General features: G+C 42.8%; 3 protein-coding genes and 1 long non-coding RNA gene across 6 annotated transcripts; 2 read left to right on the forward strand and 2 right to left on the reverse strand.

The window, feature by feature from the left end:
• Window positions 1–14: 14 nt before the first annotated feature.
• LOC115624536 (general transcription and DNA repair factor IIH helicase subunit XPD) lies at window positions 15–3,358 on the reverse strand. Its single transcript, XM_030519260.1, has 8 exons — window positions 3,207–3,358; window positions 2,689–3,149; window positions 2,508–2,638; window positions 2,226–2,446; window positions 1,791–2,172; window positions 1,233–1,514; window positions 896–1,174; window positions 15–800 (listed from the first exon to the last, which is right to left on the reverse strand). Exons 1-8 carry the CDS (start codon window positions 3,209–3,211, stop codon window positions 249–251), a joined length of 2,313 nt encoding a protein of 770 aa, XP_030375120.1. The 5' UTR covers window positions 3,212–3,358; the 3' UTR covers window positions 15–248.
• LOC115624539 lies at window positions 3,275–3,595 on the forward strand. Its single transcript, XR_003995475.1, has 2 exons — window positions 3,275–3,417; window positions 3,479–3,595. It is a non-coding gene; the product is annotated as an uncharacterized LOC115624539 (long non-coding RNA).
• A 299-nt stretch (window positions 3,596–3,894) lies between these two features.
• On the reverse strand, window positions 3,895–5,078 carry LOC115624537. Its single transcript, XM_030519261.1, has one exon. The coding sequence runs from the start codon at window positions 4,897–4,899 to the stop codon at window positions 3,988–3,990; it is 912 nt and encodes a 303-aa protein (XP_030375121.1). The 5' UTR covers window positions 4,900–5,078; the 3' UTR covers window positions 3,895–3,987.
• A 204-nt stretch (window positions 5,079–5,282) lies between these two features.
• On the forward strand, window positions 5,283–13,117 carry LOC115624709 (SR-related and CTD-associated factor 4). Of its 3 annotated transcripts, XM_030519530.1 has the most exons (9): window positions 5,283–5,415; window positions 5,697–6,305; window positions 6,463–6,783; window positions 6,904–7,056; window positions 7,119–7,223; window positions 8,225–8,561; window positions 10,345–11,583; window positions 11,810–12,076; window positions 12,135–13,117. In XM_030519530.1, the coding sequence occupies exons 1-9, from the start codon at window positions 5,386–5,388 to the stop codon at window positions 12,992–12,994; spliced, it is 3,921 nt and encodes a 1,306-aa protein (XP_030375390.1). In that variant the 5' UTR covers window positions 5,283–5,385; the 3' UTR covers window positions 12,995–13,117. The 3 variants fall into 3 exon arrangements, with proteins under 3 accessions (XP_030375390.1, XP_030375391.1, XP_030375392.1); XM_030519531.1 differs by lacking the exon at window positions 6,463–6,783; XM_030519532.1 differs by lacking the exons at window positions 8,225–8,561; window positions 11,810–12,076; window positions 12,135–13,117 and having other exon boundaries at window positions 10,345–10,572.
• The last annotated feature ends 84 nt before the right edge of the window (window positions 13,118–13,201 follow it).

Here is a 13,201-nt window from a genome sequence, read left to right on the forward strand (position 1 = left end):
TTTTAACTTTTAAATTAATTTTGTTTTTGCCGCGCTGTATAATGGCATTCAATGTCATTAGCTTGGCAGCAAAAATGTTTTTTATTACAAACAATCGAACAATCACACTCACACACACACAGGCAATTTCAAACGCGCTTATACAAATACAGTAGCAGCAGATACAGCAGCTGTTGAAAAGTGGAAAGAAACTTTGCGGAAGGAAGCCGGATCAGCTGTCGCTCAATATTTGAACCGGTTCTACACATTCACAGCTCCTGCACCTCGCCGCCAACACCCTCTTTGCCCTGCGCCTGCCGCTCCAATTTTTCCTGCTCCATGCTCTCCAGCTGCGCAAGCGTTAGCAACGATATTCCGAGCTGATCCTCACGTGTAAATGGCTGAGCCATGCGTCGCAACCAACGGCGAGCCAGCTGCACGGCCTCCTCGGTACTTAGGTTGCAGAAACTGTCCACCAAGTGTTCCTGTATCCATTTGGGTAAACGCGAACGCTTGTCCTGCCGTGAAAAACGCTTGTCTGCGAATATCATGATACCATAGTCCGTTTTGCCGCGCAGCGCACGTCCTACACACTGCGCCGCATGCCGCATGGCATCGAAGGTCAGAAAATCGTTTTCGCGAATTTGAAACTGATCACGCAGGTAGTCAAGGCGCGCCTTGAGAATGCGCGATTGTGTATACACATATGGAATTCCGAACATGAGTACCGCGCGACCATAATGATGGTCGAAATCCACACCCTCGGAGACCTTGCCACGCGCCACAGCGAGCAGCACCGCGCCGCGACCACAATCGCAGGCCTGTGTGGAGTAGAGAGCATGTCAAGTACAATTTGCATACGGGTGAAGCCATATCAATTAAGACGCCATCGCCATGCGGTCGTCACGTTACTCACCTTAACATAATTCATCAGTGCATAGCTCGTCTCGGCATTGTCCTGCGTCTCAATGAACAGCAGCTTGTAGCGAAGCAATGTGTCTACAATGCCTTGATCGTACCAGGAAGCAACAACAGATTCCAAATACAGATAGGATGTAAAGAAGCATACAATGCCGTCAGGTACAGTCTTTGCCACTTCTACAAGTAACTGACCGTAGTTACGTATGACAGCGGTGTCTTCTCGAGTTTCAAACTTGGATGAAATGGTAACCTGATCATTACCCTTCGAGACAATCTGCAAAAGAATCAAAATTTAACTATATCTAGCAGCCTAATCTGGCGTTAAATCATACCATGGGCAAAAGACAAGGTCGGGCCAGTGTCATAGTGAATGAACTCATTACAACCGGATCAAAATCCAAGATCTTGGGATACATATCCATTGGCGAAAGTGTGCCGGAGGTGATGACAACCGTTTGAAAGCGCTTAAAAACTGGCGCCATGGCAATGGATGAGTCCAAGCAACTAAAATGCAATATGGGATTGGACACTGTTGGCGTTTTATCATCGAATGGCTCTACAATTATGGTGAAGCCTTTGGTATATGTTGAGACGAGCGTAGCAAAATGTGTGATCTGTGGAAAGTAAAAGAAATGTGAAAATTTGGTTTTAACATAAAATTGGAAGAAATGTTTTCAAAACAGCAATAGTCATAAACCAATTGGAACAAAACTTGCAATTTTAACTAAGAAAAAATATGGATTATATATAAAGATAAATTTATAATGAAATGTATTACAAATTCAAGTCTTTCAAGCCTTTCATGTTCTGCAACATTACGAATCCTATTCATACGTTTTGTAACCTTATATGAATATATACAAAATTTATTTTATTTTTTTGATCCCTACCAAAGTTAATGCGCCATATTCCGTCATGTCGGTGATTTCAAGCGTCCGCAGCAAACTGCTCAAACGCTCAGCGCAGAAACGCAGGGGTTTCCGTTCTATGCAAATTTTTGATGAAACATCTTTGAGAAATCCGGCGGGCGACTCCTGTACCACATGATGGACTCGCAGACGCGTCTTAATGTATTCAATGAATCGTCGAAGAAAACTGAGAAAGTGATCGGCATTGCGAATATTCCCAGGCACAACTTCTTTAAGCACATCATTGGGCAGTACTGGATTGGCCAGTATCATGTCCGTGTCTCGCTGTACGCTGGCATCCTTGAGACCCTGCACCATGCGTTGGTACTCTTCGTTCAGACGATTTGTATCCTCATCCCGTATACTAAAATGTTTTTTATTGAGAAACGTCCTGTGTTATGTTCGAATATATCTTACTCTTGGACCAATTTTGTCAACTGATTCAAAGCATTAGTACTGCGCTCCACTATTCGTCTGTTGATCTTAACACTCATCGAATCAATGCAGACATTGTCAATGTTGTGCGCCTCATCGAAAACTATACAGGATTCGCGCGTCATTTCCTTAGACACAACCTGTGCTATTTTTGGATCAAGCAGATAATGGTAGCTATAAACCACAATATGTGCATGTGCGATCTTTGGGAATACACAATAGATTATGCCATAGGACAAATACAGCAAGGTTTTGATGACTCACTGCGTAACGTGCCAGAAAATAGGGACACCAGTTTCGCGAGCGGCCATATTCTTTGAGATCGTCTATGCTGTAGATGCCGACGGGTAAAGTTGACTCCTTGCCCTCCAAGCTGAAGCCCTCAAAGTACTGGCCTGCAATAAAAATATTCAAAAACGTTCAACCTGACTATAAACACACATACATATTGGCGTCTCTCCACCATCCATCTCATGCCGGTCCCGTATGTAGCTTGCCGTCAACCCATAACACTTGCCATCCACAGCTTTGCCCTCCCGCTCCTTGCTCACCTCCGGATGTATGCACATGTTTTTACGTGAGCTAAGCACCAGGCCAGTAAATCCGGGCGGGATGGGTGCATGACGCTCGTAGTATACCATCAGGTTTTGCAACTCTGCTATAACCTTTTCGATTTCAGGCACTGTGCGGGAGCAGTAGATAAGCTTGCGCACCGTTTCCGGATGCTCTATCATGTAAGCAACAATGAGCGATAGCAATGTGGCGGTCTTGCCGGTACCCGACGGCATTTCAAGTAGACAATGTCCTTTGGCATCCAGACTGCGTTTAAGCTCCAACATATATGCATATTGCTCTGGATAAATATACTCGTATGGGAAGTAAACAAGTAGGCCGTCAACGCTGAGTCTGTGGTCGGAACACTTGATTAGTTTAACATAAATTGGGCTTCAATGCTCTTCATACTTCATCTCGTGTACAAATTTTTGTTTGGTTTGCACGCATGCCGGTAAACTAGAGATGGACAAAACAGGAGTTGCGGTAAAACTGCTCACTGTTGTATTTGTTTAATAACTTTTAACTTGAAAAGAAAACCCAGTCAAATTAAAAAAAACCAACGTTATATGATAAATGCACATACATATATAAGTATTGGCAAATGGATACATATTTATTGGTATATACTAGTGAAAAAGTGTTAACGGAAATATGAAAATATTGCACATCTCTAATTACAGGTTCGCCGATATCATTAAGAGTTCTGGCAGGGCAGTTCGCCGATAATATGTAATTTTAAATGAAACCTCCTAACACAAAAATTATACTTGTACATACATACATATGTATGCATATAATAGCACCTAAATTATTATTTTTAGTTATAAAAAAGCCGTCCATCAGGTCTTCAGATTCAGTTTTCGAGGTAAAGATATTGTTTTGCTTAAAGAGATTATTATCAGATAGACAATTTCATAACTTCTGGAGGAGATCTCAATTCAATATTGGACAAGTAGCTTCGCTTACAGGAGCATCGGTCAGCTAACTAACAAAATTTTGGTAACTACCAAAACCCATAGTTTAGTTACCAAATCACTCTTGGAGCATGTCGACTGAAATGCAACACAAAGTTTTCTTGATGGATAGACGGAGCAGATAGGATAGATTTTTGTATCTTGTATATTTGTACTCCAAAAAATTAAATATATGTATATATAGTACATATGCGGTCGTATGTAAAAGTTTTTGCTCAACTGTTTTGAGTTGACGTTGCGGCTATCCCATCTTCGAGCAGTATGTACTTCTCCAGCACTTGATACATCTCGACTTTGGCCTTGATCTTGTGTCGTCGCGATAGTTGGCGCAAATAGGCGGCCACCGATTTGCAAAAGAAATCATCCTCATCATGCAATGAAGACGCTGCAATCGTTGGCTCCTGAGGTGGCATTTGCTCCGTTTTACTGGTGCCCGCTAATTGAGAGGGTTCCCGCTGTAGCGCGACATTTGGCAAGGGCATACACACCATGTAATTAAGGTCCGGCTGTGCCGCAGTGGTTGGCGTGATAGCAGTGCCTGACGATTCCTGTTGCATTGCCATTACCGCTCCTGACACTGGCAAAACTTTCTGCTCAGGGGCTTCAGACTTGGCTGTGTACGACTCGTTGCCATCGCCATCATCTTCGACCAGGACAGAGTATGTCTCCGATTGCGTAGTTTGCGTATCCAGTTGGGCATCATAGTTGTGGTCACTCTCCTCAAACAATGCATTTGACTCTAGTTGCGCTTTGACCAACCTTTGAGAATGCGTCTCAGACTTAAGCCAGCTCATGGGGGTGTTTTCATGCCTGCTCCGCTCGCGCCGCTTGCGGACGAACTCGCGGAGAAAGTCCATCTGGCGAAAAAAGTCATTGCGACCAAATTCACTGCTCGGATGTAGACGCATTTGCTTAAGTTCCCGTGAGTAGCGGTCACGCAGGCATGTCCATCTCCGTTTTGCATCTGCAACTGAAATGTTTAAGCTGTTGGCCACTCTGGACCACTCCTCCTCCTTACGATGCATTCGAAAGTCAGCATGTCTGTGATCATAGAGTGAGGGAGTCTCCTGTACTTTGTTTATTAGCGTAATATCGTTTTCTTCCAGTGGCTTATGACTCGCACTCATGTAGACAAATTTTTTATATTTACGTTTACGATGTGCAGTACTATATTAGTGGTACACTGAATTACATAGTATGGCGTTGCGCAGACCTGCTACTTGGTGCTCCAATGACGTCACAAATCCATGGTTTATTTTATTTTCGTAACTACACTGTGAGAGTATAGAAGTTTCAACATATGTATGGCTATACGATACCATGTAATTCACTACGCAAAGGTCTTGTGTTTGGGTTGCAATATGGTTAGTACGAATCGATAGAAACGCTGTCAGTTATCGAGTCTGGCAGCCATCTTGTGCACGATGTATCGATAACATCGTTTTTTACATCCCTATTTTTTCACGTTTTCATTGTGCTTTGCCGTTTTCATTGTAAAAGTCGTGAAAATTAGGGAATAGCGCGTTAAAGTAATTAATTAAGAGTATATTAATTAATTTTGCGAACCCAATACTAGGCGACATATAGCCAAAACTAGGCGGGAAACAGTAAACATGGATACTGTTGTCGCTTTCAACAATGAGGTAAGCTGGGGCTTGTGCAAAAAGACGGAGCTAAAGTCGGTTGCCGCCGCTGCCGCGACCACTATGTGAAAAATGTATTACAAAGTAGTTGTATAAAGTGCGGTTATACAATGCAAAAAAGGCACCGTGCTGTTCAACCAACAACAAATAATAGGCCTTTAGTGAAGACCATGGTGTCGCGGTGTATCAAATTAGGTCTTGACAATTGTCGGTGTTCATGCAATGTTGCATTTGGGCGTAGGCTACTATTACTTTAACCGAATTCCATTGTATATTTGCAGCTCTCTGGGCTCTATGACAGCCGACCGCCTATATCCAAGGCAAAAATGGCCGCCATTACCAAGTCGGCAATGCGTGCAATCAAATTCTATAAACATGTTGTGCAAAGCGTGGAGAAATTTATACTGAAGTGCAAGCCTGAGTATAAAGTGCCCGGTCTGTACGTGATTGATTCTATTGTTCGGCAGTCCCGACATCAATACGGGACCGAGAAAGATGTGTTCGCACCACGCTTCCAGCGCAATCTCACGGAGACCTTTGCCAATCTGTTTCGCTGCGCCCCCGAGGACAAAAGCCGCATCATCCGTGTGCTAAATTTGTGGCAGAAAAACAATGTATTCAAATCGGACGTCATTCAACCGATATTTGATTTAGCCGATCCCAATCACCCGATCTATCATCAAATGCCACCAGTCGGGGGCATGGGTGGTGTGTCAGGAGGCGTAGGCGCAGGTCCTAGCAGCAGTGGAGCCTTGACCCTGGCTGACATATCGAGTGGCGCCAATGGTCTCAATACATCTGGCTTGAGTAGCTTGGAGCTGAGTATGAGCAGTGGTATGGGTGGTCCACACGGTGGTGATGATAAGCTCGGCGGCATGCCTGATTTATCTGTAAGTTGACAAGCGAGCCTTGCCCATAAATTTAAGTACTAACCAAAGAGCTATGCATAGCCTTCTGCAATCAAAAACTAACGCACTTGTCATTATTATTGTATTTGCTTCGAATTAACCATGTCTTGCACAATTGCTAAAATCGCTCTCGTCACAGCTGAGCCATGAAAAGTGCTCGCGTGGCATGCATGAGAGCATTGGAGGCAGCAGCGCCGGTAGCAACCGCCGCCATATGGACCAACACTATATGAAGCGTCAACACACAATGCCACCTTCGTGTAGTTCCAGCTCAAAATCACGCTTTGATAGCGCCGGTGGCTCAAGCAAAATGCATCATCACAAATATAGCAAAAGTTCCCATGAACTGTTGGAGTACGATGTGCGCGAGATCATTGATGATGAAGATAATATGTTGGTGACCGATGATCATCACTGCTTGGGCGATGATTCACCGCCAACTTCATCCAATTTGCTAGACGTAGGCAGCGTTTATGTTCTTATTTCAGTTGCAATTTCTTTTTGGTTTTCTTCTTTTTTTTTAATTAATTGTGGTTGATGCCTTTATAAATTTATTAATAATAACTTGACTTCTTTGCAGAACAACAATTTGAAACAGTTACTCAACGATCCCAACGTCCTTCGCCAACTGCAAACATTGCAGAGTTTTCAAAAATTTAAGCAACAAGAGGAGAATCAAAAGCTTCGTTATCAGGATGACAGTTTGCAGCAACATTTGCATAATGTTTTAAAGGTGAGTTTATTTAATTTTTTCTCTTCATATGGCCATGTACATAGAACATTGTCTTTTAACAGGGTACTGCGGGGATACCGCCAGGCATGGGTATGGGCATGAGTATGAACGATGTGTCCGATATGAACAAAGATGTGGAATTTGTATCTGAACAACAAAATATTGAGGTATTATATGCATTTTCTTTTCGTATGCTTTTATATGACTGCATATACATATATATTATTGTACATATAACAGTCACACTTTCATAGCGAACATACAAATAGAACAGTTTATGAATTTTTAAAATTGTTAAATTGATTGTTAAAGTTTGACTTCAGCCATGAAAGTTTGTCTGTAAAGTGGGAATCATTATCGCTGTGTATGTTTTTGCATATGATATAATATCGATTCAAAAAGATAGATAGGCCATCAAAGTTAACACGCAAAAATTTACATATTAAAACAAAATATTTTTTATTTGTGCTGACGTGCAGGTGAATGTAATCACTACGATAAGTTTTGCCTATAATTACGTTTCTTAGCTAACTTATACTGACAAAGTGCAGTTGAAGATAAATATCATTTGAAGCTTGCCAATTAAAAAAGTTTACATGAAGACAAGTTATTCAAATCATTAAACGAATTTATGGGAATAGATCTCGTAAAATACGCCAGAACTCTTTCAATTCGTATTAGTTTATTGCAATATTTTAAAATTTAATAATGGTAAAAAAAAGATGAACAATGAAAAGGTAAGGTAATGAACAAAAATTCCGGCGGAATCGAACAGAAACCATAACATCATTTGCTTAGCACACTGGTAAGTTCTTCATATGATAAAAACAGAAATTAAAGACCCTACTACTACAACAACAAATCAAAACAATTTGCTTGAAAACGCAACAAGATTCTGATCCAGGAAAAATGCCAAAGTTCCGCAATGCAGTCCAAATGAAAACGAAAGCAAGCACACGTCAACACGCCAAGATTGCAGTAAAAAATATTTCATTTTTATTTCAAGTTTTTTTTATTTGTAGCATAAGTTCCTAATCCCAACAATCCGACCCAAAATATCCCGTACAACCAATGTCCAAGAAGTCCTCATTATTTAATTTATGCTTAAACTTAACGGTTATATCACATACCTTTTTCTCTTGAATCTCTTGCCAACTTTAAATTCTAGGTAATCAATCTGGATGGCGGAGATTCGCGTAGTCCGACGCCAGACCGCGAGCGTTACAAGCGTGGCAGACGCAGCAGCCGCAGTCGTAGCCGTTCACCCCGCGATGGTCGTGGAAGTGGACGTGGTGGTGGAACTGTTGGACCCAATGATCGAAGTAGCCGTCGGCGATCATCGCGTTCCAGATCCCGCAGCCGTTCGCCTCGAGGCAGTCGACGACGCAATTCTCGTGATCGTGAACGAATGGAACGAAGTGCACGCGACAAAGAGCGTGATCGCGAGCACGAGCGTGAGCGACGCAAGAAGGGACTGCCGGAAATTAAGAAGGAGCACTTAAGTGGTAACTATGAGTAATAGCACATCACTAACGGGAATTTGAATTTCTGTCAGTGAAAGGCTTTGCGTATTGCATGCACTTATTGCAGTGCTGTTACTAGCTCTGTCTAGGATGTGCACAGCCTTTTATTGATGTCTATGTTAATCTTAATTATTATTTTTTCATTTTAATTTTCTTCTCAGAATGAGAATATTTATATACTCTTTATTCTGCAGCTCCGATTTGGCTCGGTTGACGTGTGTGTTTTAGCTTTAGCAAAAAATTCTACTGCAAATCTGGCATTTTTCATATGAGAGTACACCCCTGTAGCGTTTTTGAGCAAATTTGTTGTTGAAACTATTTAAGCTAGTAATTTAATTTTTAAAAATATGTTTAATTTTTACACCATATAATTACGTACATTTATCATGCGTACATAAACTAGATTGGCCAATTGGTGCGAGTAACGAATTAATGGCAAAACGAAGAGGATGCGTCCCTGACTAAAGCTACAACTGCACGTACAGCCTAGCAATTTTTATTTCATTACCCAGTGGTCTCGATTTATGTGACTAAACTTAAAAATTAATAATTTAATTCAACTATGTGATCCAGTTATACAGGAGCAATACGATTATGCAATACCATCCCTCAGTCTTATCTCCACAATATTTTAAAAATATTTCATGGAATGAAATAGCGCAACCCTGGTAGTCATGTCTATCAACTGTAGAATGTTTTCTTTTAAGCATTTATATCTTCCCGATATTTCCAAACAAAATGTCATATAATCTTCGGTTTTAAATCTATCGAAATTAGCATATGCTACCTAATATTATGCATTTAAAAATTGATTTACAAGTAGTCTTACCATTCTCTTATGGCAGCCACTTTTTGTACTTCGTACAACAATTTTGCACACAGATGCCTTATATAACTATGCGGAACAAGTGTACATAAAACTTCTTTGCACTCCGTTATTAGCTATTTTCTATAGCTCCAGTAATTCTTGGAATTTTTTACTCCAATTTGGAGTTTACATCAGGATAGTACTTTCGGGTATGCTTATGTGTGTGTCAAGTTTAATCGTGATAGGTGAATTTGAAAGGAAGTTATGTAAATCAAATATCGGTTTGAGCTGGGCTCGCAGCTGTTGTTGCTGCTTCTTTGGCTCAACTTGTTTACACACAGATACTCATAGACATACTTAGACACGATGTACACTCCTTTTCCGTGATTTAGAATCCCGTAATCGATCAAACAAATTTTTTTATTACCATTTCGTTTATTATTATTTTTTTAAATTTGTATGCACAAGGTATACTTCCTTGATGATCTTGATACAAAATTTAATAACAATAATAGATTGCATCTGCAGGTATCACAGAATTTCTGATCATCTAATCAATCAGGAACCATTGTGCTTTCGAAATCTTAAACTATTAGATTATTAACTTACACCCTGCTACATATGCTTCATAGGTAACATATGTGTCCTTTAGTTATGAAAGTGACCACAAAATTCAATTCAGATTATAAAACTATTTTCATTTCTGAATGAAACAAATCTGATTTCTTTGCTAAAGGCAATAAATAGTTGGGAACCATTTTTTTTTTACTGTTACATATTTTGCTGGAAAAATGAATTGAAAAGCCAAAAGTTTGCAATTGTAAAATGCATTATATGCAAAAATATGTCACATTTATCAGTCCACTGCTTAACTTCACTAACAGAATGCATAATTATGATTTCGGCCATTCACCCACCTTGACTTACATTTTTGTATCCTTCTTGATATTTTTGCAGTCTGCAGTACAACACTGTGGGTCGGTCATCTCTCAAAACTGGTCTACCAGGAGGAGTTGTCCGATACTTTTGGCGAGTATGGCGATATCGTGAGTATCGACCAGATCGTCCCACGTGGGTGCGCATTTATAGTCATGAATCGGCGTCAGGACGCGCACAAGGCCATGCAGGGGCTAAAGAACCACAAGTTGCAGGGGCGAGCAATTACCATATCGTGGGCCGCTGGAAAGGGTGTAAAAAGCAAAGAGTGGAAAGACTTTTGGGATCTGGAGCTGGGTGTTACCTATATACCATGGAATAAACTGAACGTGGACACCGATTTTGATAGCTTGGAGGAGGGTGGCATGTTCGACGAAGACACGATGCCAGGTTGGATGAAAGACAAGATAAATCAAGTCAAGAATGTCAAGGATAATAAAACAAACCCTGCTGCTGGGCCTGCAGAGTTGCCTAAGCCACTACCACCTGGTCCCCCAAATTTGATCTTTGGCATAGATACTACGCAACCTCCACCTGTGGCCCAACCACTTGGTGCGCCGGGTGCGCCACCGCCAACCTTAATGGGCATGGTTCCTCCCGGCCAGTTCTCAATGGCACCGCCAATAGGAGCTCCGCCACCACGAATGATGGGCCCCATGGGTCCCATACCCTCAATGGGTGGCATGCCTATGCCACCGAACATGATGATGATGCCTCCCTCAATGATGCCACCAGGATTTGCTGGCCTTCCTGGCGGTCCACCACATCCACTGAGCTTGCCTCCGCCAGGTGCACAATTTCCGCCGCCTGGAGCGGTGCCACCACCAATGTCTAATCCACCACCTCCTAACGTAGCTGCTTGTGGCAATGTGTCGAGCGACGATCAAATGGACATTGAAATGGAGGTGGAGGAAACGCCGCAATCGGCGCCACCGCCACCACAGCAGCAGCCACCAAACTTCAATCAGCCTCCTCCCATCTTTTCGGGCAGTGGTGCACCGGCGAACAGTGTGGAAGCTGTTGTGGCAGCCGCTGCTAATGAAATGTTCCAGCGGGAGCGCGGACGTGGTGGTGGCGGCGGTTCGCGTTGGGGTGGACGTGATGATGTAAATGACGGACCTTGGCGCGGCGAAAATGGTGGTGGTCCACCGCCTGTGGGTGGTGGGGGCGCTGCTTTCAATGAAGCGCGTGCTCGTCTTAATCTCAATCACATGGAACTGGGTATACAGCAGCAACAGCCACAGCGATCAGACTTCATGGGTGAGTAGATGAATACAAGTAATAGCTCTTAAGAATTCAATATACGAATATTATAAGTAAAAACGCTGTACGGTATTGAAACCTAAGTCTGACCAGATTTATCTATATATCTAGCTAAGCATATTCATCTCAGATGTGTTACAAATATGTATACAAATTTGATCTAAGATCCTTTTTTGAGAAGACTTAAAAAGAACTAACATTTTTTAATTCTTTTTCTGTGCAGACTTTGATAATCGCCCTGGTGGACCTAGAGGCATGGGACCACGTCCGGGAAATTTAAATGGCGGTGCAGACTTCCTCCAGCCAAACATGAATCAAAACCGATTCAATCAACCCACTAGTCTGATGCAAATGCGCATACCGCCGCCAATGGCCTTTAATCAGCGCATGGGCGGGCCAAACGGGGGAGGCAATGGAGGCGTGGGACCCATGTTTATGCGTAACCAGGGCGGTGGCGGAAATGGTCCAGGTGGGCGACAACAGGGACCAGGTAATATTTGACGATAAATAATAAATGAAAAAATCTCACCCCTCTTTCCGTCCTTTAGGTTTCTTTAATCCGCGCAATCCCTTCAACGATAATCAACGTGTACGTGGCGGTGGTCGAAACATAGGTAGTCGTGGTGGCGGTGGTGGAGGAGGGCGCTGGAGCGATGACGAGGATGATGGCAACAATTTCAAACGTCGCGGTGGACCTGGTGGCGGCGGTGGCAGTCGCTTCCGTGATCGCGACAATGGCGAGGACAGACGTGGAGGCAATATGCGTGGACGCGGTGGTCCACGCGATGAAAGGGAACGTGGTGGAAATAGACGCAGTTCCCGCGATGACAGTAATCGGCATTCCTTTAGTTCTACGGATGAGAACAGCAAGCCGAGCCCTGCTGCACCAGCACCGACAACCTCGATGTCTGTCCCATCACCATTGCCAGTGGCTACAAACACAACGACAGCAGTGTCTGGAGATACAGAAGAAGACTGGGATCGTGAGCTACAAGAGTACGATGCCAGAATGGAGGCAGAGAAAATGTCTAAAAATGATTCTACATCTGCTGTTGTCAATGAGTCAGCAGTAGATGAGGCAGCAGCAACTTCACAGACGAGGGATAGCGCGCCCACATTCGTCAAGCCCCAAGTGGAAGATAGTGTCGAAGAAGTCACAACGAAACCGTTGCCATCGCCTGCCTGCACACCACTCTACGATGAGCTGCCCCCACCAGCGGCAGCGCCACCAAAAATGGATACGAACAGAGCCCCGACGCCGGAAACCGTCAACGAGGCGCCGCCTACAAACACTACACAGGCCGTTACTGAAACTACCGCTCCTTCGACAACAGACACGGAACCGGTTATGGAGTCACAGCCTGTGTCTAGTGAAGGAAACATGGAACCGACTGAAGCAGCCGGGTAGAAGACCAACAACTACGAGTAATCATATTTTGATTTTAGTGCTACTCAAATGTGTAATTGTTGATTTCCTTATATTTATATATGTAACCGGACCATACATACATACACACATCCAAACATTTTACATTTAGAGATTACGCATTTGTTGTTGCCTCTATGGACACGCCCTTCTTATTTAATATTAAACAATTCTAACGTATGGATTTCC

The sequence above is a fragment of the Scaptodrosophila lebanonensis genome, unplaced genomic scaffold (genome assembly GCF_003285725.1).
Source record: "Scaptodrosophila lebanonensis strain 11010-0011.00,11010-0021.00 unplaced genomic scaffold, SlebRS2 tig00000061-arrow-pilon, whole genome shotgun sequence".
Lineage (NCBI taxonomy): Eukaryota > Metazoa > Arthropoda > Insecta > Diptera > Drosophilidae > Scaptodrosophila > Scaptodrosophila lebanonensis.